This window comes from Vombatus ursinus, unplaced genomic scaffold, assembly GCF_900497805.2.
Source record: "Vombatus ursinus unplaced genomic scaffold, bare-nosed wombat genome assembly UNPS02007284.1, whole genome shotgun sequence".
Taxonomy (NCBI): domain Eukaryota; kingdom Metazoa; phylum Chordata; class Mammalia; order Diprotodontia; family Vombatidae; genus Vombatus; species Vombatus ursinus.
Genome location: NW_020947062.1, coordinates 27,101,984 through 27,127,738, shown reverse-complemented (window position 1 = coordinate 27,127,738; position 25,755 = coordinate 27,101,984). Strand labels below are relative to the sequence as shown.

At 36.9% G+C, this 25,755-nt stretch overlaps 1 protein-coding gene across 5 annotated transcripts in view; it reads right to left on the bottom strand.

The window, feature by feature from the left end:
• SAMD4A (sterile alpha motif domain containing 4A) overlaps positions 1–25,755 on the bottom strand; it is a 284,216-nt gene that overhangs the window by 35,270 nt on the left and 223,191 nt on the right. For all 5 annotated transcript variants that reach the window (XM_027849105.1, XM_027849109.1, XM_027849108.1 and 2 more), the window contains 4 exons: positions 22,547–22,844; positions 18,807–18,892; positions 7,552–7,670; positions 1,717–1,918 (listed from right to left, as the gene is read on the bottom strand). In XM_027849105.1, the coding sequence (XP_027704906.1) occupies positions 1,717–1,918; positions 7,552–7,670; positions 18,807–18,892; positions 22,547–22,844 (705 nt within the window). The remainder of the gene's footprint in view (positions 1–1,716; positions 1,919–7,551; positions 7,671–18,806; positions 18,893–22,546; positions 22,845–25,755) is intronic.

Below are 25,755 nucleotides of genomic sequence, written 5' to 3'. Positions count from 1 at the left end.
ATGGTACTAAATATCTGTCTCTGCTAAATTCTGGGGATATGTTTCCAGGTCTATCTGTGGTATCTTCCCTGCTTATTTATAGCCAGAACTTGTCCTGGTACTTGGAGGGGTTTATAACTTCCATTTGCTTTATTTTTGGCTCCCCTAGACCTCTCTGTGAGACATGACTTTATTAGGGATTCTTTTCTCTCTGACTTCTTTCTATTCCTTCCATTCTCCTGCTTTCTAGGTAATAGGGAAGATCAGGAAATATGTGTGGCAGAGAATTCTCTCTACTTCTGGGTTGGGTTTTGAAATTCTCTGCCTTTTTTTTTTTAAATAAAGGAGCCAGAAAATCTAATCAGAGGAAGAAAATAATAACTGCTCCACACACTAAAGCTGGCATGTTTAAAATTACTTGGATTTCCTTAGCAGCGGATTCTCTTTGAATGAGTCAGAGAATGAGAAAAGTCTGGAAAGTGACGTTTGGTGCATCTAACGTCTCTTTTTTTGGTGATTCAATTTGGCTTACACTGCCCTCAGTACATTTTGCTCATTTTAAATCTCTCCATTAACCTCTTGGGCCTGACAAATTAAAACACAGTATTTCTACCCAAGTTCCTTTTAGTATCCCTTTGCTACTCCCCCAATATATAGGGGCCAGTTAGACACAAAATTCTCTGCCCTCCTCTATGTTCCCCACCCTGCCCCAAATTGAAGGAACTGGGGGGAAGTTGTAGATTTGTGGAGCAGTGGTGGGATAGAAGAGAACTCATCCTAACTTGCACTGAGAAGCTCTGGATACACACACACACACACACACACACACACACACACACACACACACCCCTACTGAGAAGATTTATTTGTTTGTTTGTTTTGTGAGGCAATGGGGGTTAAGTGACTTGCCCAGGGTCACACAGCTGGTAAGTGTCAAGTGTCTGAGGATGGATTTGAACTCAGGTCCTCCTCACTCCAGAGCCATCTACCTGCCCCCATACTGAGAAGATTTGAAATCTCTCCATGCATCACTCTATGTTGATCCCAAGGGTACCTTTTTTTTTTTTTGTCAAAAGGCATACTTATTTTGAATGTAATGGGGTTAAAAAATATTCAGGTCCACCTGATCATAACCTAGATTATAACCCATAGGCACTGGTGTTCTGGTAGATGTTGAACAATTGGTTCTCTGAAAAAAGAATGCAAACATGACACACTTTTAAGTTAAATTTGCATTACTTCCATTTTCTCCATCACTTTCTTAAGTCTGGATAATCAATAAAATAAAAATCAAGCCCTGACTTCTGAGGTGTTAATGTTCACATTGAAAATTTAAAGATAAGCTGACTATGTAGCACACCTCTGTCTTTGTGTATTTTCACATACAAAAAGACAAAAAAAAGACAGATGAGTTTTGCGCCTCTTCTTAAAGGCCCTGCCTCAAATGTGGGAGTACATCAGGTAAGGCTACTTTTACAAAGCAAGCTGGACAAATTCTCCTGACTTTCTCCAAGGACAGACCATTGTTGTTCCCTCCTTATGTCTGAAAAGTACAGAAAGGGCAGGCTATTCCACAGGTCACTGGTAAAATGCCCAGTTGCTCTTTGAGCTTATGGGAACATCTAGAGCTCTATGGGTAAGGGGCTCTGTAGCATCTCTGTTTCTCAACTTGGTAAGCTTTCCCCCTCCAGCAAAGGGAAAAAGAGAAAAGCTGAGAAAGCCTGAAGGGAAACAAACCTGTCTTCCTTGTTTTAGGATGGTGGGGTTGGTTGCCGCACTACGCTGGGTGGAGCTGATGAACCCGCTGGTACCCAACAGGCCAAGTCGAGCTGAAGGGAGATTCCTTGAAGGGATCTGGTACTGGCGTGGGTTCCGCCTACCCATGCCGCCACCTACAGAACCTGCTGTTGGTAAGGAGTTTGACTGTCCAAAGCCTCGACTGTCACAAAATGGAAGGAAAACAAGAAGAACATGAGACATTTCAAATCCCTTTTCCACAATTTCAATTTTTCCCTTATTCTCTTCTTCCCATCCTCCCCCAGTAAGAACCAGCATCAGGCAGTCTTCATATTCTATTAATCCTGAGGATACTGTGAGGGCTTTCTGTGCAGAAATCAGTCTAACCTCTAGACATCCTGACAAGCCCAAACATTCACTCAGATCTAGTCAGTTAGGTAATTAGGGACTATGGCCTTCCAGTTCTGACAATTTCTCCTCTCTTTTTTTAGCCTTGAAGAACTCATTCTCTCTCTGGTGAACGCATTCAGATTCTATGTGGTTACATAGCAGTGAGCAATGTTTTAGGAACCAGTACATTCTTTCCAAGAAGTGTCAGCTTTTATATTCAATACTGTTTAAATCAAAATGCTTTACCCCAGACTGCCACAAGATGGAACAGATTTGCTTTCTTTAGCTATCTATACAAGCTAGGCACACACTATTTCTGAAGAAATATCTAGAGTCTGGGTTGAGACAGTTTTTAACAAGTTGGGGATAAAAGGGGGCTGTGACGCTGTGATTTCCTAAGAATATTGGGTTAGAAAAGGAAGAGAGAAGGAGAATCTAAATTATCAACACAATTATGCCTTGGGATATTTTTCTATTCTCCAGAACTTATTTTTCCCCAGGGGGAAGAAACATAAGCTCTGCTCTGAAACTGGTAAATTGGTAAACTTGTTACAGCTCATTTGCTGGCTCAGTAGCTTTCCTTTCTAGGGTGTTCGTGATAAAAAAAAAAAAGGTCCCATATATCCTATGACACATCTTCAAAACATCTCTTGTATAAGCTCCCTTCTCCTCACTTACAACTGCCACTTGGGTGTAGACTTTTCATCAGGTCACATCTGAACTATTGCAAAGCATCCTGGTTGTTCTCCCTGCTTCAATCTCTCTCCACACACCAGCACATCTTCCACTTACCTGCCAAAGTGTTCTTCCTAAACTGCAATACTACTCAATGAACCCCAGTGGCTCCCAATTACCTCCAGGATCAAATATAGATCCTTTGGTTTTTAAAGCCCTTCCTACTTTTCCAGTCTTTTTACATTTTACCCCTCTCCCCATGTACTTTAAGACCCAGTGACACTGGTTTTCTTGTTGTTCCTCATAAATTAAGATTCATCAACCAGTTATGTGCTTTTTCACTGGCTAGAATGCTTTTTTTCCTTATCTGCATCTCCTGGATTTCCCATCTTTCTTCAAGACTCAGTTCAATCTCACCTACTGGAAGAGACCTCCCTCCTACTCTTCACCTCCCATACAGTGCTTTCCTTCTGAGATTTCCTTTAGTTTATGCTATATATATATCTCGTATGTAATATGATTATTTGGAAGTTGTCCCTCTCTACTCTACTCCACCAACCCCCAATTAGAAAGTGAGCTCTTTGAACAGGAACTCTTTTTGCCTTTCTCTGTATCTCCAGTGCTGAGTGTAGAACCTGGCACACAGTATGTGCTTAAATTCGTGTTGCCTGACTGACTCATATTCCACACTCAGAAGTATGTAGGAGAGTGAGAAGGAAGAATGTTCCTAGTCTCTCTGGATTGCTTAGTTTTTCTCTTTCTTTCTTTTGTTTCTTAATGAATTTTGGTCACTTGGTAGATGATTCCACTTCAATTTACACACTGTGAAAGTCCTGTCCTAGCTACAGAAAGGTTGAACTAGAAAGAATAAATTATATTGAATGGGGATGACAGAGTTTAAGTTGACAGCTAAGTTAGCAAATGTTTGTCCTGGGCCAACTGATCAAAAAGGCAGAGGATCTGAGATTTACCATCACTGACAATCGATCTGATCATCATTATTATTATGGGGCATTTGAGTTTGAATTAAACAATTAGGCTATCTATAAAGAGACAGGGGTGAAGAAAGAAAAAGTGGTAGAAACATGTTTCCTTCTGTTGTTTCTCTTTTGCATCTATTTTTCTCTACTATCTCTAAAGATAATTAATCGATTTCATTGTCAAAATCAATGAGAGATTAAATATCCTAGGACTGTTAATAAGAACCCATTAATATGGAATTTTTGGTAATTCTGGGAGAGTCTGGGATAAAGTTCATCTTTTCACTACCTATAAAAAAGCAGATTTCTAAAGCAAATTAATAGAGGGAGGGAAAAGATTTTAGGGGAAATGTTTGATCTGCTAATAAGAAAATTTTCAGTGCTTTAGCAGCACATAATTATGAGACCTGGAAGGTACCTCTAAGACCATCTATAGTTCAACTTATATATATAAGTACCCTCCAAAGTGGCCACTGACCTTCTCTTTCTGTTAGAAAATTTTCAGTGATAGGAAACCCATTACCTCCTGAGGCAGCCTATTTCCTACATTGAGCCCAAACGTACCTATCTGAAAATTCAACCCATTGCTTTTAGGTCTGCCTTCTGGAGATAAACAGAAAAAGCCTGATTACTCTTTCACATGACAGCCCTTCAAATACTTGAAGAGAGTGATCATATTCCTTCCCTGTCTTTTCTTTTTCAGGCTGGACATCTCCAAATCTTTCAACCCACTCTTGTATAGCATGACTTTAAGGCACTTCACCATTGTGGTTGCCCTCTTCACCTTAGGATGCTCTACAGCTTAGCAATATCCTTCTTTATATGTATGCCCAGACAGAGACAATTCATTTTTGATATTATTTATTTATTCATATTTAATATGTAAAATCTGATTCTTATGATCAGTATATGTTTATGATTTCTTTTCCCTGCAAGTAGCACTTCATCCCCAATAATTTAAGACCATCACAGGTGGTTTTCAATTTATTTTCTCTGAAGTTCCCGTAAGTGAGCTTCAAAGGGCAATACTTGTCAAATTGAACCAAATCCAGTCAAATTCAATTGCTGAAAAAGTTATATAAAATACAGGACCAAGAATTACTTCTCTCATTAGCTTAGTTCTGTTAATATTAGTGTTGAAACTGGAAAATAAGAACTGAAATTCTTTAAATAACTAAGATTTTTTTTCTAATTCAGATTGACCTTTTCTCCCTCCAATTAGTACCAAGTAATTAGGTTTTTACTGTTTGAACAGATGTACTGTGTATGTGAATATATGCAAAAGATTAAACAATCATTGTCAAGACATATCTGAATGTATATATATGCAAATATATATGTACATATGTGCAAATTTTTATGTATATATGTGCAAATATATACATAAGAAATTTTAGACCTTTTAAGTAGAGGTGTTAAGAGAATATTGATTTATATATGTTTACTATATAAAACAGGATTCTGATGATCTTGATGCTTATATTATTTTCCTCTTGTTGACCTAATGCTTTATCCTCAACAAATGGGGAGGAGCATTAACATACTGAAAGCTCAATGAGCCAACAATGTGATTTCTTTTTTTGGCAAGCAAAAACTAATTTAATCTTAAGTCTGCAATAAGAAAAACATAGAGTACAAAAAGAGGAAGATGATAGGACTCTAAACAAACACTTCATTTGTCATGAGACTGTTATTTTAAAACTTTCTACCTCTCTGGAAAAATAATAGGATTTATCCAATAAATGGATCCATGTTAATATTCCATAAATGCAAATATCAACACTTCACTTTGGATAGTCTATAGGATAAGAGGTCTACTTCACCTATGCAAAAAAGAAAATCTCTAGAAAATCTGATTGTCTTCTCTCTTTTTTCTTTAAGAACTTAAGATGGTTGTGTTCAAGTTACTACTGTTTCATATCTACATTCTTTAGTCAATTAATAATAACTAGCATTTATATGTAGCATTTTAAGGTCTGTAAAATCTTTTCATATGTTCTCTCACTTGATGATCGAGCATTTATTTATTTTTATTTTTTTTCAAGCATTTATTAAATATTTAATGAGCCAGGCGCTGTGCTAAGTGCTAGGGATACAAAGCAAAAGCAAAACCAATCCCTACTCTTAAGAAAAGTGTCCAACTGGCCACTCTCATCAAAATCCTCCCCAGACCCTTCCTCCAGTCACCCCAGCCTACTGGCCACTCCTAGATCCCTCCCACACTCTGTATATAAGGTCCATCTGGCCTCCATTAAGGTGCTCAGATTCTTTAAAAGTCCAGTACTCAGATTCTTAAAATCTAGCTAATAGCTCACTAATGTTCAGATTCCTTAAGAGTCTGGCCAATATGGTGGATCTTTAATAAACCTTGTCTTTGGCTGGGAAAAAAAGTGTCCAAGAATCAAGTAAAAATATTCCCTTTGGAAATGTTTTTCTTCCTGAATGTGGAAGGGTGATTAGTTCACCTTTCAGGATCTTGACAGAGACTCTTTTTCCTTAGATTGATTCAGCCTAAACCTGCTGTACATCACCCTGGTCCAAGCATGGTTCTAGTAAGTAGACAGTTCTGAGTGTCACATTTTAGGAAGGAGATTGACAAACATGGAAGCATCCAGAAGCATACAACCAGGATGGTGAGAACCCTGCAGTCCAAGTAACATAGGGATCAGATGGAGGAAGTGGGGATGTTTAGCTTGAAGAAGGGAATACCAAGGAAGGACATAATAGACATCTTTGAATATGTGAAGGGTTGTCATGAAGAAGACAGATTGGTCTTGTTATACTTCATATCAAAGATCAGAATTAGGAATGACTAGTAAAAATGGCAGTGCATCAGATTTCAGCTTCATTTAATAGTTCAATTACAGAAGCATTTATTAACTATCTACAATTTGCCAGGCAAGGTGCCAGACACTAAGGATCCTAAACAATACTTGCCCTCGAGGAACTTACATTCTATAGGAATGTAAGGAAAAAATGTCTAACAATTATAGCTAACCAAATTAGAATAAACTGCCTTGGGAGATAGTAGTTGGTTCTTTCTAAATAGAGATCTTCAAATGCATGCTGAATGAATACTTATTGAAAATATTGTTGAGGGAATTCCTGTATTATAGGCAGAGACTGGACCAAGGGAATTCTGAGTATCTATTTTTTTCTGTGAATTTGGTAATCATGTAAAGTTTCAGATTAATCCCTCCATTCCCCATAATTCAGCTTCAAAAAGCAATTGGATACCAAATTCAAACCACTGTAAATCTAGAAGCTCTAAAGTACAATGAGGTTTATTTTCACCTTTTCCCGAGGAGTTGAATTATTATCTAAAATCAAGAATGATATGTCTACAGTTTTAGGCTGCAGCTCAGTCCAAAATAGAATAGCAGTGTTATGCTTAATCCAGCCATCAACTATAATTAGCTTGTCTGCAGCTAAAAGAAAAAAAAAACCCCTCACACAACCACACAGGCTGCTGGCTGAACAACAATACTTGGCTCTCCTTCACCTGCACATATTTAAGTGTTTTGCAAGTATTCATTAGATGGAGAAAATCTTGCTCAGGAAATCACTTTGAGGCACAAAGGACCTAATTCATATCTTCGTCAGGGAACTCTTTCAATACTTTCCCCTCCACAACCCCACCCATTTAATGACTATTTTAGAACTTGCCACAAGGTACCTGCCATGAACAACATGTGATACTCTAGCATATTACTGTATTCAGAACCCAAACCAGGCAAATGAGTCACTGAGGCAACTAACATGCATCACAATGAATGAAATCCCAACATACTTTCTTTGCTGTCGATATCCTGATATGTCTAGAAGGGTTTTCCGAGGGAAAGACCGAAAGAGCTTCTGCACCTGCTGTTTCCATGACAACAATCTTTTTTTCTGTGTCTCTGTAAATGCCTGCAAAAGCAAATAGGATTTTTTATGGGTAATGCAGCTCGGCACGAGGGGAAAACATGCAATTAAATATGGGAAAACATTGGAACCTGGTCAGCTTGGTTTAACACCCCCCCAAAAAAACACTTTTGTTTCTCACCCAACACAAATATACTAATTAGACAGTTTTATTTTGGCAACCACCTGTAACAAAATTCTGTATTTCACGCAGAAGGTGCTTGGTAGGCTACAAGCATGAAGCCTGCTAAAAATTCATATTCTTTTGATCTTTTTAAAGATTACACACTATCAAAACTTGCCCCCCCCCCACACTCTATTTATTAAATAGGAATGAATTGCAAAATTGATTTGTAATACTCAGGCTTTAGTGAACTTCCCAAATCTTTAGAATCAATGGGAACTCTTTAACTTCTTCAAATATTAATGTATAACCTTCAGGTAATTTAATATGCTCAATACATTTAAAGAACTTTTAAAAAGAATCTACCAGGCAAGGATGTCTATCTATCTATTTATCTTTCCATCCATCCATCCATCTATCTAGATGTAGATATAGATATAGATATAGATAGATAGATATGTACCTCTGTTTTTTCTCCTTTGCCACCTTCATTCACCTAAAGTGTATGGTCCTGCCTAAAGGACCATGGAATTGATATTGGCCAATGGAATTGATAGTTTCTCTCTTTTTTATTAATATTTTTCACTATTACATGAAGAAATAATTTTTAACATTCATTTTAAAAAATTTTGAGTTCCAAATTCTCTCTCCTTCCCCTTCCCTCTTCCTGAGAAAGCAACCAATTTGATATAGACGACACATATGCAGTTATGCAGAACATTTCTTTATTAGCCATGTTGTAAAAGAAAACATACCAAAAAAAAACCCCAAGTAAATAAAGTATGTCTTAATCTTCATTCAGATTTCATCAGTTCTCTCTCTAGAGGTGGATAGCATTTTTCATCATAAGTACCCCAGAATTATCTTGGATCATTGTATTGCTGACAATAACTAAGTTATTCACATTTGATTATCATCCAGTATTGTTAAGACTATGTACAAGTTCTCCTCATTCTGCTCACTTCACTTTGCATCAATTCATGTAAGTCTTTCTAGGCTTTTCTGAAACTAACCTGCTTGTTGTTTCTTCTAGCACAATAGTATTCTCTCACAATCATATACTGCAACTTGTTCAACTGTTCTCCAGTGGATGGGCATTCCCTTAATTTCCAATTCTTTGCCACCACAAAAAGAGCTGCTATACATATTTTTTTGTACATATAGGTCCTTTTCCCTTTTCTTTGATCTCTTTGGTATACCGACCTACTAGTGGTATTGCTGGGTGAAAGGTTTTGCACAGTTTTATAGCCCTTTGGGCATAGTTCCAAACTGTTCACCAGAATGGTTGGATCAGTTCACAACCTTACGAACAGTGCATTGGGATGGCAACAATGTCCCAATTTTTCCGTACCCCTTTTAGTACTTATTTCCCTTTTCTCTCATACCAGTCAATCTGATAGATGTGAAGTGGTACCTCAGAGTTGTTTTAATTTGCATTTCTCTAATCAATAGTGATCTAGAGCATTTTTTCATGTGACTATTGATAGCTTTGATCGCTCTGAAAACTGCCTGTTCATATCCTTTAACCATTTGTCAGCTAGGGACAATTGGGGAATGACTCATAGAATTGATAGTTTTGCAATGTGTCTTCCAAATAGTGCATGTTATAAGCTACACCAATTTTAATGCTTCACATCATTTCCTATCCTGATACTTCTTTGTGGCATCTAAGTGACTCTGGGGTCTTAAGGGATATATAGCAGCAGAACATAGGTGCTGGCAAGTTCTCCCATTTTCAGAAGCTTCCAGCATGAACCTGCTGCCAGACTGACTCTGCTGTCTAAGGACCAACAGTAAGAACAGAGCCACATCACCAGTAGGTAGATCATGAGATGAAGAATTCTTTGATTGTGGCACCCCATGAAACAAAGATATTTAAATGGACCTCAATCCAATATGGCTTTTCCTTTTTCCATATTGACAGGGACAGAAAGGAGAGCACAGGGTGTGAAAAGCCACACAGCTTTTAGAAATCCATAACCATCAACTTAACTATAGGTACTTTAAATGTGAGATCTGTGGTCTAGTGACCAATTAATTAACATGCTATAATGGAAAAAATGAAAACTGATATTATTTAATATCAATAAAACTGGGAGACAAAATGTTATTGTATCTCCTTGGAGAGGTAAACAAAGGAATTGGTAGAGCTGGCTTAATCACTCAATCAAAGTCAACAAGAAACATCATTTAATGTTAATATATACTTGATTCTCTCATCTTGTAGTGTTCATGATGATCATTTAAAAAAAAGACCAGTATGAAGATAACTGTAGCTTATGTACTAACATCTGTTGCAAAGAATGAAAAGGCAGAGAAATTCTAGGAAGACCTTAACCAGCTCCTTCATACCAACTCAATATGACCTGAAAATAGAAATGCAAAGAGAGGGTGGTTTAAAAATGTCTTAGGTTCGAAAAACAAGAGGCCAAAGGTTTGTACACTATTACAAATCTCACAGCTATATGTCATGAACACATTCTTCCTAAAAAGAATCTGAAGGCACCGGACAAGGTAACACCAAACATCACAGAAAGGAAGTTGACTGTAATGGAAGGGACAGGAAACAATTGCTAACTGATGTGAGAAACAGATCTGAATCAGATGTCTGTGTGCTATTGGACCATCAACTAGTTAGAGCAAAGATTGACATCAACATTATGTTAAAAGAAAGGATAAAGATGAGAGGACACTATGGACAACTGCAACAGATTCAACCTATCTTATTCAAATAAACTGTTAATGAGACTGGGAAACGGAAAAAAAAAAAGACAAAGATCCTGACCTTAATTAACACCACCATTTCCTGCACAAGTTTGATGCACATAAAAGAGTTGCCACAAGAAGGAGGCCACAGAGAACAGAAACTGACTTAGCCAGCAAAATTTGGCCTCCTTGCCAAGTAGATAGAGATGGAAGCTGGGAGCAATAATGGAATGAATATTAAATCAATAATATCACCTTTTTAAACAGTAAAACACTATGGAAGCAAAAACAGGTCTATAAACAATTTAACAAGAGACCCAAATGAGCCACAACAACCAAAGAGCATTCAAATATGAAACTGGCAGGAATATTTAAAACATATAAAATGAACCAAATTTGTCACTGTTTCTGTAATGATCTATTTCATTAATGGTAAAGAGGAGCTGCCATATTTGGACCCTAACATCTTAGTCTTCAATAGGTAAAACAAAGAAATAGAAATGGGCTTTACAAAGTTGGGAAAAGTGACTAGACCAGACACTGAGGAAATCTCTGCTGGAGGCAATATAATCTTGAAAGCACTGATATCTTTAGGTAGAGGAAGATATCAAAAGATGAGGAAAACCAGGTGATATTAAGGCCCCCAAAATGTGCCTAAGAAAACATCAATAACTACTGAGACATGCCTACTTTCTCATCTTTATAAAATTTTTGTAAGAATGAGCTACACGCATATTGAGGGTATCCTGGATAAAAATATGAGAAGAAAAAGAGCAAATTTTCACAAATAGTACCTGATAGCAAACTATATCTTTAAAGCACCACAACTGACTGCAAAGTGCAAAGAATTCAAGATATCTCTGTGGTTTTTGTTTGTTGATTATTTTAAAAGAATTTGACTAGGTAGAACAAAATTGAGTCTTAAAAGTTATCTTCCAACATTAGGAGGTCCTGGGGCAGCTAGGTGGCGCAGTGGATAGAGCACCGGCCCTGAAGTCAGGAGGACCTGAGTTCAAATTCAGCCTCAGACCACTTGACATACTTACTAGCTGTGTGACCCTGGGCAAGTCACTTAACCCCAATTGCCAAAAAACAAAACAAAAAACATTAGGAGGTCCTCATGAATATGTTTAAGATCGTGATAGATACTTTGATAAATACCACCACAGAGATAATTTTGCTCAATGATTATTAATATCAAGTGATGCATGAAAAAAAAATATATCCTTGCCAAAATGTGCAGGCTATCATAGACGATGCCTTCTGTAGGGTTTAAAGGGAAGAGAAATTCTCTGCAGCTGGTGAGGTCCTCCAGGTGTTCTTGTTGCAAATGATATTATACTAATACCATCAAGCAACAAAAACATTACAGAGCCTTCTCAATGAGATCCATAATTATTCAAAAGAGATCAGCTTAATAAGTCATACAGGAAAAACTAAATGGATGAAAAATGCCAACTACACAGATATGAATTTAGATGGCCAGTCCATTGAGTTAGTACTTGAGCATTAATAACTGGCATAGGTACCGTAAATAGACAACAAATTGGACCCAGAATTGAATAGGAACAATGGATTGGGATTGATTGTATTTGGGAAACTCTGTGGTACTTTAAATTGCTCCCTGGTACAAAGGCCCATCTTTTCAACACAAATATGCACCTTGAGATTCTCTATAGTTAAAAAGCTCAGAATACCATAATCTCTGAGAAATTACTGTTGTAGGTGACTCAAAAGTCAATGGAGAGATGCATGATGGGCATAAGCATACTGCAAGAAATTTCTAATGATGTCCCATATTCAAGAAGCGGTTTAGATTATTATTATTTTCATCGAGGAAATATATGATTGGAAAAGGCAGTAGGCTAGTCACATGGCAAGAATGAGAGAACTAAATAGGTCAACTGCTGCACTGCGATCCATGAAATATAAAAAATCCTGGAGGAAATCTCTGGCATATTCTGTGGATCTTCTGGGGGAGATTTGGGTAGAAAAACATGCAGAAGAACTGCACAGGATGAGAGGGCAGGGAGAAGTTGCAAACTGAAGCAATTGATATAGTACCTATATTATGGAGGTTACAATCTGCTCAAGTATTCAGATACATTTGCTCGGGATTTGTGATTTCATTGATGTAGGGAAATTGTAGTGAGGAAATTCATTCTACCAATGCCAATGGCAATTGTTCTGTAACTGATAGTTTGGGGCACTAAGAACCAGTAGATATCAGAAGTAGAACTAGAATATAGGTGTCTTTGAGGCCACATCTCTTTTCCATTCTTCTACATTGCCTTTCTATTGAAATATACAGACACACACACGATGTGTATACTTATGGATATTAGGGTGCATGTGTCTCTGTTGTGAAAGCATCAAGAAAAATAAGACAGTGTCCTAATCTGCATTCTTGGTCTTATTTGCATTGGTCTCCCTTGAATTAGAAGACTTAATTTCAAGGAAAGATATTGATTCTCTGAAACTAAGAGACTTAGTCTTGTTTATAGTGACTAAATGGCAATATCTTTGATTCAACTGAGAGGTATTTATTCATCTCTGACCAGATATTTTAGAAAGAGATTTTCTCTAAGGATGCCCTAGATTTAACATGACTATAATTCTCTTCCATAATTTTTAAAAAATGATTTCAACCTAAACCATGCATCTTTGTTTTTACTTTCTTGTGGAATTCTGTCTTTTGTTTTAGCATTACTATAAAAGGAAACTGGCAATTCCTTAGTTCAGAGACAGTACTCTGATTAGCAGAGACATTTGAACCTCTTTCCAAGTAGAAATGTTTGTAATATTAATAAATTGTCTCTGATGGATTGAGACTAAAATGCATAGCATAGATTTTTTTCTTCCATATTGTGCACATTTTAATATGTATTTATCTTTTCTATGTCTTGAATCTCCATTTTGAATCACTAGTTAAGTGACTTACCCAGGGTGTTAAAGGCAAGAATCATAAGTAGTTTTCTAGAGGGAAGCTCAGTAATAAGTGCTCAAATGCCTGGAGTTGTATTATCTCACCATCTTTAGAAAATTTCTTTATAGAAATCCTAAAGTGAAATTTCACAGAGGCAAGACTTGAGTTCAAGTCTTCCTGACCCAGGCCAGCTCTTTATCCACAATGCCATGGCTTCTTCAAACTGATTCATATGAAGATAATATTTCTACTCTTAAAAGACAACATTATTATAAACCACTCTTCATTTCCACGTATGTGGTAATCAAATGTCACCAAAGATGATTGCCAGCCATTGAAGATATCTAAAGCACTATTGACAAAGCTGAAGGGGCTTTAAAAGATATGACTTGTGAAGAGTTTTGATGAATAGCATAATTTCAAAAGTACAATGGAAATATACTTTCTTTCATGTTTTATCTAGGACCTAGCTCATTGTTATCAGTTAGTAATTAGTAATAATGCCAACAGAAACTGTGAGGTGGCAAACTTTATTATCCATACTTGACTAGTAAAGAAAGTGAGTGGCATATCCTTTCCCTCTCAAGATCTTCTTTATTCATGAATTGATTGCTACACTTACTATATCCATAGGGTCATTTTCAGAGATGTGGAAGATACAGAGAACTATAATTACAAAGTTCTTGCTCTCAGGCAAGTATAGTAGGGAAATAGAAATGGTGTTCATTCATTCAACAATTCATTCCACAAACATTTATTGAGCATTCCTATGACTGGGTTAATGGATACAAAGATTAAAAAAGAGAATTCCCTAACCTTAAAAAGATTATAATCAACAGCTTTTGTTGACTTACTACTCTTTGGATTTCCTAATAAATGTCAATGAACATCTAACTCCTTTTGGTTATAGAGATGAATTCATTGGCGTATTTTGTACATTATTCAGTTTTCTAGCCATAGAAAAAGCTGAACCAAACAAATGACTTAGAGGGCTTACAAATGAGTTTGATGTGAAATAAAACTGGTGCTATAAAAGTCTCAACTTTGCCTTTTTAATATTGTGCAATTCATTTAACTTTTTTCTGTGTCTAAGTTCTCTCATCTGTAAATTGAGGGAGCTGATTTAGATGAGTTCTAAAGTTCCTTCTACCTGCAGATCTTGTCCTAGAGTAAAATATCTGATTTTCCTGATAATAAAGAAGCAAGTTATTCATAATTTAAAGGTGTATTAAAAATGACCCTAAAGATGCCATTTTAAACAAACATTTCCCAAGATAACAAGAATTCAATAAGAAATAGTTCTTATTTCTTCACAAAATGAATAATTGATTCACCTATCACTTATGACACATTAGATTTGTTGTTTACTTAACCCAGGTGTCCACATAGTGGTACTGAGCCACTAAGAGCATACATGGTATTTATCAAAGGCCACTTCTGCGCCCCCTCAATATTATAAGTCACATTATAGTAATATAGGAGCTAAAGTCAGTGCTCTTGGGTATTGGCTCTCCATAGTTATTTTTACCTCCACGGTTTCAGTTTCTATAGGCCAGGGCACTGTCCTATAGAAATGACTCAGGTATTAGCTATCCCTCTTCCCTAGCTTCTAATAGTTCTGGGTTTGGATGGGGGCATGGTTATTCTCTTATTTACCCAAAATGAGTCTCTAGGATCACAGCGGGGAAGGGATACCATTCATGATGTAAAGAGAGCCCTCACTTTGACCTCAGCTTGTTGCATTTGCAAAATCCCACGGACATCTCTAGAAAGTCACCATTCTAAACAGTTCACCAGGACTCAGGTAAAACCAGCATCGTTACTATCCTATTTGGAGAAACAAGCATGTTTTCAAGACAGATGATTAAGATTGTTCCTGAAGCTGGTATAGTTGCATTAATGCTTACCAAAGGGTAAGAAGGCCCCATGGGAAGTGGGGGAATCATGAGATAGGGAAGTGGCAAGAAGTATTTAACAGATGGTGAATAATGTCCTAGGACAATGAGGTATTTGGGTACCAGAGGCATTAGAAATAGAAACTTTTGTCTTTCTTCTTACAACCACACTAAACTTTCTCACTGCTTTGTGGGGTCAGTGCCCACAGTCCCTAGGGAGGAAGGGAGGGCGTCTCAACTTAGTCAACAACCTTCCTCTTCTCCAATTAAAGAGTAACGTTTACAGCCAGTGAAAGAGAGTCCTGTCTAAGGGAATCCTGTTTAGCCCTCAGTTGGAATGAACAGTGTGAGCCACATGGGGGCCTCAAAAGGGGATATGTGTTTGGTAGACATGGAATAACTTGGGGCTGTGGAAAATTATTCATACACATTCCTCTTTCTTGAACTAAAATAATAATAATAAAACTGTTAAAGAACATTTTCCTCTTTTAAAGTGGAGACAGGGCTCCTCCTCAAGCTTCCTGTCCATGAGTTACCCCTCCTGCAATCAGGATGTGTTTTGCTAGCATTAACATTTGACAAGCAAGAGCAGACTGAGAAAAGCTTGATCTTTGTATTTCCATCCCTCATATAGCCACAAAAGTGGTCAAAGAGAAAAAAAATGAAAGATGAGACAGAGAGAACATCCTGATAACATGAATCAGGCCAACAGTTATGGGCTGGCATATGAAGCAGGTGGCACAAAGCCTGGATAACTTTTTAAAATATAAGTGACCAGACTAATATGTCAGGTGGAAATGTTTGTTGTATTCCAATACGCTGCAGGCTCAATTCTTATGAGTAGCCACAGTGGGAAGGGAAAGCCAAACAGCTCTACTTGCTTTTCCCCCTATATCATATTCCATCTCCTGTTTCCATTCCTTTGGACAAACTTTACCTCATGTTTGGAAGGCACTCTTTTCCTTACCTCCACCTCAGAGACGCCCTAGCTTGTTTCAAAGATCAGCTCAAGTGCCATATCCCATAGGGATAGTTCTCCCAGTTTCTAATGTCCAACCCATACCCTGCCAAATTGTTTTGTAGCTAATTTGCACTTTTTTTTTTGTATTTTTTTCCTTGTTCATATTTTCCCACGGTGGAGTATAAATGCTTTGAGGGCAAGTGTGATTTTACTTTTACCTTTCTATCCATTCTGCCTAGCACATAGTAGGTGCTTAACAAATACTTTTTGAATGAAAGTAGAGAGCATTATCCTAGATCTTCTTTTGTTTAAAGGTTTAAGGGATCTCCTTTCTTCTCCTCTCCTCACATGAGGTATCATGGCTTACCTTAGGGTGTTCTGCCCAAAGCAAGGTTAATTTTGATGGCCAAAACCTACCTAGATAACTTGGGGTTTACTGGCCTTTCTCAAAGATCCTTAGACCCAATTCACTAGGAATCTCCTAGTTGGGACAATAATAGGTCCCTGCTCAAGTACCACTTAATGCTTACTTTTTGGGCCTTCCTGGCTCAAAGTGAATGTAAATAGCAACTGTTTGTCTTTTGGCCAGCAACTCCGAGGGTCTTCCCCTCCCAGTTTGAATTTTTTTTTTTATTAAAGGGGCCATCCTTTGACTCACTTCTTAAAGAAGCCTATTCACTGAATGGGCATTGCCTCACTCGTAGTGAGAACCAGAAAAGACCATAGCTTAAAAAGGCTAAGATCTCCCACTGCATCCTGGGCCATCTCCAGTTGTCCTGATCTATATTTGGCCACTGGACGTGAAAGTGAGACTGGTGACTTTGCATAGCCCTCTTTCACTCAAATCCAATTCAATTGCAAGTCATGTCATCATCTCCCTGATATCACAGTCCTCTTCGAGGGAACAAAGGACAAACCACACACAATAAGGGATCTCCAATGTCTTAATCTTGAACTCTCTTCTCCACTTATGAATGGCTATAAGCTTCTTGAGAGTGCCCTTTCTAGTTTCCTTTCTTTATAGACAGTGCACATTTACATATACATGTACATGCACAAAAGAAACCCAAAGCTACAAGGTGTTCAAGGGGGCACACAGACAGAGTTGGGAAAAGGAAAGTCCAGGTTACTGGTCAAAGGGAAGGTGGAAACCATTATAAATGGTTTGTTTTCTCTATCTGGCTCTCTGGATAGGCTTCACCTGTATTGAGAGTGCTTCTTTGCTCTGAAGAAACCATTAAAGAAAGAAAAAACAATTTCACTGTAAAAAAAAAAATTCTTGGAGCAGTTCAATATTTTAAAGAGCCACAAGTGTAAGTTATTAATGTAGTTAGTTGATCAGTTATTTGATAACTCAGGCTGAAATAATCTGGACAAACAACTAGTTTTTCAGGCTGTGAAGGCGGGAAGAAACATGGAAAAGGGAGAAGACAGGTTCATGAGTGAGGGGGAAATAAAAAAGTTAAAATTAATGTTTAAAACAAATACTTTTCTACTTTGAGGGAAAAAGCAATGGGAGCTTCAAGAGTAGCAAAAGACTCTCACTGGGGATCTGATAGAGAATTTAACTTTGGCCTTGACCATAGGCCACAGCTGCAGTGCCTGATGGACAGCTGGTGAGGGCATGAAGGGGAAAGAGGGAGTGGGAACATGGGGAGAGAGCTGGAATTCTGCAATTTATATCTTCTTCCACATAACCCAAGCTTCTCAGCTGTCAAAGAGTTGGCATATCCTACTGATGTGCCATTTCATGGCTTATTCATTGTACATAGTCCTTTGGGACTTTATAATCTCATTTTATGCCAACATCATGGAAAAACCCTACCAAACTTGATTTATGCAGGAAGGTAATTTTGAAAGCTCAGAACCTGGCACTATAACCTTTGTGGAAAGATTAGGAAACCTTGGAAACCCCAGCCTACCCTTGCACATATGGGCCTCCACCATTCTTCCATCTATACATTCGGATATAACATGCCAGTGTACACATATTCCATAGACCTAGGACCTTTTTCCTCTTTTTCCTCAAATGTTGTATTCCCAGTAGGTATGTCCTCAACATATTGAGATATATTCTTTTTCAAAGGTTAAATATATTTCTTATAAAAATTTTAAGTCAACAGAAATATGCCTCAATGTTAAGAACTGTTCACACACATGCATGCACATACACTTTTTCTTTCTGTCTATCTGTCTATCTCTGTCTGATCCTTTTTTCTCTCTCAGAATTCTATGAGCCAAGCAGTAGAATATTTTACTCTAAAATGAGACAGTATTGAAAATGTTAAGAGCCAGTTTGGGTTCTATGCTAACCTCCCCCTGCTTTATTGCTCAGGGAATTTTTCACAGAGTCAAACATTCATTCTTCAATCAAATTTCTTGATTTTATATGAATTTTTGGACCCTTCAAAAGACATGCTGAGTTTTTAGTTGGCCATAGTCTTGTTCTAGTAGGAAGAATATCAGCTTTACACAAATGTTGAGAAACGTTTCTAAATATGAGTGTCTGAAAATGACTGTCACTACTCACCTCATGAATTAGACACTTGTCTATGAGTTGTAAATAGGAACTTATATTTTCTTCATCAGGTCTAGAGACCAGGAGCTGTGTACACACTGCAAAGGGAAGGAAGAGGTTAGAAAACCGCACGTGTTTTTCTGAAATATGTTAGTTTTGCCAATCAAAAGGCAGGCTGGAGTGGAAGAGGTGCATGTGTGATTGATTGCATTTTTATGTAAGCTCAATGAAACATACAAAAAAACCCCAAGTTTCTCCATTCTGTCAAGTTCAAATGAACTGGAGGAGCACTTGTCTAGAACAACCCTCTAAGTTAATCTCAGTTACACTATTTTAGCCCTTTGCTACTGACCATGAGATGAGAAACATGGTGGCTATTTGTAATGCACCTAATTTATGGCTTTGAAATGAGCTAACAGGCCATTCCTACTGAAAAGGAAAAAAAAATCCAAGAACAGAGTTTGAAGGCATAGTGTCTCCTCTCTCTCTCTCTCTGTCTCTCTTCTATTCTCTTCTTCTCCCCTACTCTCTCCCTCCTTCCTTCTCTCTCCTCTGTCTGTTTTGGTCATTTTTATGAATGAAGTACACGTATTCCACAAAGACAAATAGGATATTATTTCTCTTTTGTAGGAACTTGGACACCATATATATTTTTCTTGAAAACATGTACATATCTATGTTACTATTAAATTAATACTTTCCTATTTTATAAATGACATTATTTCCACATTGACTAGTATACTTGGAGGAATGTTTATCTATCCACACAATTCAGAACTACTGCTCACTCACAAAGCAATAGGTTAATAATACATTCAGAGTGCAAAGTCAGTAAGTGCAAAAATGAAGATTCCCCTTGTTTTACTAGCTTAATCTCTCTCTGCTCAATTCAATTCAATTAAATGATTCAATAATAATTAAGTACCTAGAATGTTCAAGGTAGTAGGGATACAAAGACAAAATGAACGTCCCTCAAGAATGACTTACATTCTTTTTGGAGGGGGAGAAGGGATGCAACAGTTAATTAAATAGAAATTGAAGAGGATGAGATTACTAATAACAAGGGGGGATTATAAAAGGCTTCCCATAGAGTTGGAAACTGATTTGAGCCTTGAAGGAAATACACACACACACACATGCATGTGTGTGTATATGTTTTATGATTTGCAGCTTAGAGATCCAATGTTGGCACTGGTGGCAAAATAGTACCCAATGAGATACTCCCCATGAGACAGTACTGTGGACCTGGCCAAGCTCAACCTAACACTTCTAGATGTGCAAAGTCAGAAGTATTACTCCTACTCCCTGGTCAGCTTCTCCATAGACTTGTCTTGATAAGGTAGGCTTGCCTCCTCCTCTACTTCCTTTAGCTCTGGAACCATAATCAAATCATCTCAGCAATTTTTGCTAAGAGGAGTGTGTTAATTAATCTCCTTTCTGGCTCTACTCAACATCTCTGTTACTTTCTGGACCAAAGTGCTTTTTCCTGGCCCCCTCTCTTCTATGTGAGTCATCTTCCTCTTGCATTAGAATGTAAGCTCCTTGAGGGCAGGTATTCTATGCTTTTGGACTTTATTTTGCTTTTTAAAATTTTTAAGTTAACTAATTAATTAATTAATTAATTTTTGCTTTTGGACATTTATCACCAGTGCTTGGCACATAGAAAGAGCTTAATAGATGCTATTTCACTCACTCACACACTCATCCATTCATTCATTTATTCATTCAAACTGTCCTCTATGTACCTTTTAAAATAGCCAGAAACAAAAACTCCTTGAAGGAAGAGGACCACTTGGGATTTTTGCAAAAAGTATTTGGTGTCGAACATATAGGAAGACTTTGTCTTTAGAATCATTCTATAGGAGTCAAGTTTGTTTAAGAAACATTAAGGGCCATGTGATAGGGGGTAGAGTGGATAAGAGCACAGGGCTTGAAATTAAGAAGTTCTGAATTCAAATTTGGCCTCAGACACTTATTAACTGTATGACTCTGGGGAAGTCACTTAACCTGTCTGCCTCAGTGTCCTAAACTGTAAAATGGGGATAATAGTACCTACCTCTCAGGGTTGTTATGAGGATCAAATGAGATATTTGTGAAGCATTTAGTGCATTGCCTGGCACATAGTAGGTGCTTAATAAATGCTTGTTTCTTTCCTTCTTATGTAAAAGTGAACCTTTATAAGGTATGTTTCTTTTTAACAAAAATTAGGTTCTTAAAAATTGCCTAATATTTAATATTAAAGATAAGAATGTTCCTTCTCCCTACCTCTATAAAAAAAGGAATGTTTTTGGACTTTTTTTTTCATTTTTAAGTCACTGAAAGGACTTTTCTATGTCTTATTTCTAGCTGTAAAACTTTTCTAAATCACTTTACCCATCATTCTATCCTTCTCTCAGGTCTCAGAAGATGAGATGATGCTTGTACTTTCTCTTGATCCTAATCCCTTGCCTTCCTCAAGGTCTTGTTCCATTGATTATATTCTCTCCCTCCCTCTCTCTCTCTCCTCTCTCTCTCTCTCCCTCTCTCCCTCTCTCTCCCTCCTTCCTTCCTATCTCTTTTTTGTCTCAATGTCTATATGTGTTTCTCTCTCCCCACCTCTCCCCATCTCTTTCTCCTCTGCTGCTATCCCCCACCTCTTCTTTTGACCTTGACTTTATCCACTTTGTCTACAAAAAACGATCTGGTTTCCCTGATCCTAACAGCAAATAGAAAAAACCCGTAACAATAACAACAACAACAACAACAACAACAACAAACCCTAGCCTCGATCCTCCTTGCACATACCCTTTCCACCACCAAACAAACAAACAAAAGAACAACCCACACAAAAAGCAAAAACCCAAAACCAAAAAAAATCTATCTCAAGCTATCATCTGATGATTGCTTTGTCTTCCCTTTTGTGTCAAACTTCTAGAAAGAGTGTTGATTATCTTCACTTTCTCACCTCCAGTTCATTCTTCAACCCCTTCCCATCATACTTCCACTACATCACTCTACTTAAAAGTTCTTGCTCTAAGGTCTCCAAAAACTTAAAAAAAAAAACCAAATTTAAAGATCTTTGTTCAGTTTTCATCCTCTACTTCAATTGAAAGTATCATCCCTTTACTTTGAAATGGATTCTAACTTTGCTCCATCCTGATCATAATACATTCTCACAGTGAGGGAAAAGTGGGGAAAAAGGGGAGTTGGGGCAGAGAGGAGAAGAGTGAGGATAGTTTAGTGATTGAATTCCCCACCATCGTAAAATAATCTCTCTTTTTAAAGGAGAGATTTTAGAGGAAAATGTCTAGACTAGTCCCTCAGCATTTGAGAGAGAAACCCAAATATTCCATTCCTCCCTCTTCCTTCCTATCACCCTAACACAAGCCCCCTCATTTACCAACTTCATGCAGCCAGAAGCAGAATCGTCACTGTAAAGGTGCATGTCTTCTTCTGGATAGCAGATGTACTACACTGTAAGTAGAAGGTGCCAATACCCTTTCTATTTTTTTTTTTTACTAAATTCTGACCTTATGCTGACCATGGAGGAAGAAGATACTAGAAAGATAGAATCAGCCACTGAGGATTTTATCTGTTTCTTAAATTACCCTTCTCAGAGTCTCATTTGTACCTTATGAAGTACAAATGACAAATACACATCCTTTTTCTGAAGGAACAAGCAATTATCTCTATGAAGAGAAAAGGGGGGTGGTGCAGAGAGGGAGAGAAAGGGATAAAGAAGAAATTGGAAGCAGAGAGATATCACATTTCACCTTTTCCCATTACTCTTGTGAACTGTCCAGGGAGATCACCTTCGGGCAGAGGTGCCCCTGCAGACTCTCCCTCACAGCCACTCATGTGGTGCTGCTGGATTCCACCTGCTGCTGCAGAGTCCTTGCACTCAAGGGCCTGGTTATCAGAACCAATCAGAGTAGGTTGATGACGAGGTTCTGACTCCTGGCTGTGTTCTTCTGTGTTAGAGCTCTGGGAGCAGTATGCTTTTATTGGAGTAAGGATCATCTGGTGTAATTCTTGCAGTGGGACACGCAGGTTGCCCCCTTCTAAGATGTCCTGAAAATTTAAAGATAAAAGACAACAGATAACAGCATGAACCATGTACTCTCTATTTGACCTGTGCAACCTTTTGGTTTCAGTTTTCTGTTTGGTAGAAAGGGAAACTGAGGGTAGAGGAATTATTTTACTTCTGAGGCTATAATGAAGAAAAATAGCAGCTGAGATACTCAGAAGTTCATAGGAGAAAAAAAATCTAAGAAATGGAGCCAATAATAAAATTTTTGGCCTCAGATGTCTATACACAAATGCCCAAAGCTTAGGCAACAAACTAGAGGAATTACAGCAAAGAAAGACCAACTCAAAACCTCGATGTGGTTTGGTTATATTTTGTTAGTCTTAAGGAGAGGAAAGAGGAAAAAAGAGGAAAGAATGAGCAGGGGAAAAGGAAAACAAGAAATGAGAAAGAAGGGAAAAGAGTTTAATATTTCTTATAATTAGGACACACCAGAAGAATGGAATACAATTATGGATACATGGAGAGTGGGGTCTCATGAACCTCATTCTTACAGGAATCAGGCAAAGCAGAGTTAAATACACATTCAACTAAACACAAGAATAGAAATTCTGAAAATCAAATAAAAGATATATAAAACTAAAGCAAAAAAAATACTAAAGAATGGATAAAATTCTAAAGAATGGATAAGTAAGATTAGGGACTTTTTTGGGGGGAGGGAACTCTGATAAAATAGACAAACCATTCACTGATTTCATTTTTAAATGACAGTGACAAACAAATTATCAAAATGAAAATGAAAAAAGAGAACTCAAAGTAGATGAAGAAATAAAGGAAATTACTATAAACTATTTCCCCCACAATCATATGCCAACAAAACTGAATTTAAATAATGTATGAATATTTACAAAAATATAAAATATCCAGATTAGCAGAACAAGAAATGATCTAATCTCAGAAAAAGAAACTGAACAAGTCACAAATTGTTTTCCAGAAGGAAAACACTCAGAAGCAAATGGATTTATAGATGAATTCTATCAAAGAATGTCAATATTACATAAATTGTTTATAAAAATAAAGAAGGCATTCTAACTCTTATGAGATAATTATGATCCTAAAAATCAAACCAAGGTGAGATAAAGCAGAAAGAGAAAACTATAAATCAATATCTAATGAATATTGATGCAAAACTCTAAATAAAATATTAGCAAAAAGGCTACAGCAACATATTGAAAAGATTATTATATATATATTGTAACCAGGTTGGATTTATGCCAGGAATTCAAGGTTGGTTCAATTTTAGGAAAACTGTAAATATAATGTAGATCATACTAATAACAAAATCAACAGATACAGAAAAAGCTTTTGGCAAAATACAATATCTACTTATGCTTAAAAAACTCAACACATTTGAAAGCATAGGCTAAATGGACCTTTACCTAATATAGTAAATAATATATATTTTAAACAAAGAATTAACATCATATGTAAGAGAGAAATGCTAGAGGCTTTTCCAATAACACCACTAATAAAACAAAGATGTTCATTGTTGCCACTATTATTCGATATACTAATATAATAAAAATGGTGTTACTACCTAAAATCCTGACATCATTGTCACAAATGCTAGAAGAGAAAGAAAAGGGACCAAGCATCTAAAGAGTGAAGGTACATCAGATCACTGATGAACTCCAGTTTTTAAAAAGGATATGTATAAGATATGGAAACATTGACAGATATTCACAGGGTGAATGTAACAGTGATATAACAGAGATCTGGGGAATTAAGGGATTTTGTTCAGGGATGAAATACACTTAATAAGAGATAGTAAGAAGGACTTACCAAACCTAAAGGAAGGGGCAGGGTGAAACCTGCTTACATATATTGACCAAGTTAATTACCATTGACATTGAGCTAGATATCAGATATTTTTGTAGGCAGAAACCTGCCTACATATGCCAAACAAGCTAGATATCATTGAGATTCTCCCTCATTGAGAATAACTGCAATGTAGGAATAACAGTAATAAAGAGTCCTAGAAATTCACAGACGACAAAACTCAAAGAAATCAGTAAAAATAAAACCCATGGCCTCAGATGTAGACTTAATGTATGGAAAAACTTCCTAATTTATACAAAAGTTGAAGGGAGATAATGAAAGTCTTCAACCAATCTCTAGAATGATAACAGGTAGAACTTAATTCACAAATGGAAAAATAAAGATCAAATCAAATAAGAAAACACTTATAAATTCTTTTGCATACTTAAAGATACCTCTATCATCATAACTTGAGATTTTCCAATTTTGGTACTTGAAAAATTTCCTATTCCAACTAATATGAGGATGAGGGGGAGGAGAGAAAAGTATTTCTGAATTGTCCTCAAAGGAATAGTTTTATTTCCTTAAGTATGATAGTAATTATACAACTTTTCCAGCAAACTTCTTGGTCAAGGAATTAAAAAACAACAAGATCAGTTATTAGGCTATTCTTAATTTGCGGTTATCAAATTTCTTTGTAGTAGCAGATATTTATTATATGTTACTACAGAAAAAAGCAATCTATCAATTAACTACAGAAGCAGTTCAAAATATCACTAATGTGTAATGATGGCCATCTTTACAGATAGTTGAAAAAAAATCTTTAGCTCTGCAAAAACTTGTGCACTAATTCATAGATTTTTTTCCCTTACCCTAAACCTTATAACTTTTTCCTCTGGAGAGTCTTCCATAACCTTAGGCCAAGAGACTACCTACCAGTAAGTATATCTCTATTATAAATACTCATAAAGCCTCCCACTATTTTTAACCTTTACCCAAGCACCAATTTCAATGAAATCTTAACCTCATGGAAATAAAACGGAGAGAAAGCATTTATTAAATTGCTTTAAAGCCAACTTATTTCCCTCTGGGCCTTAAGACGTGCTAAATTTTGTGAATTCACTCTACCAATTAATC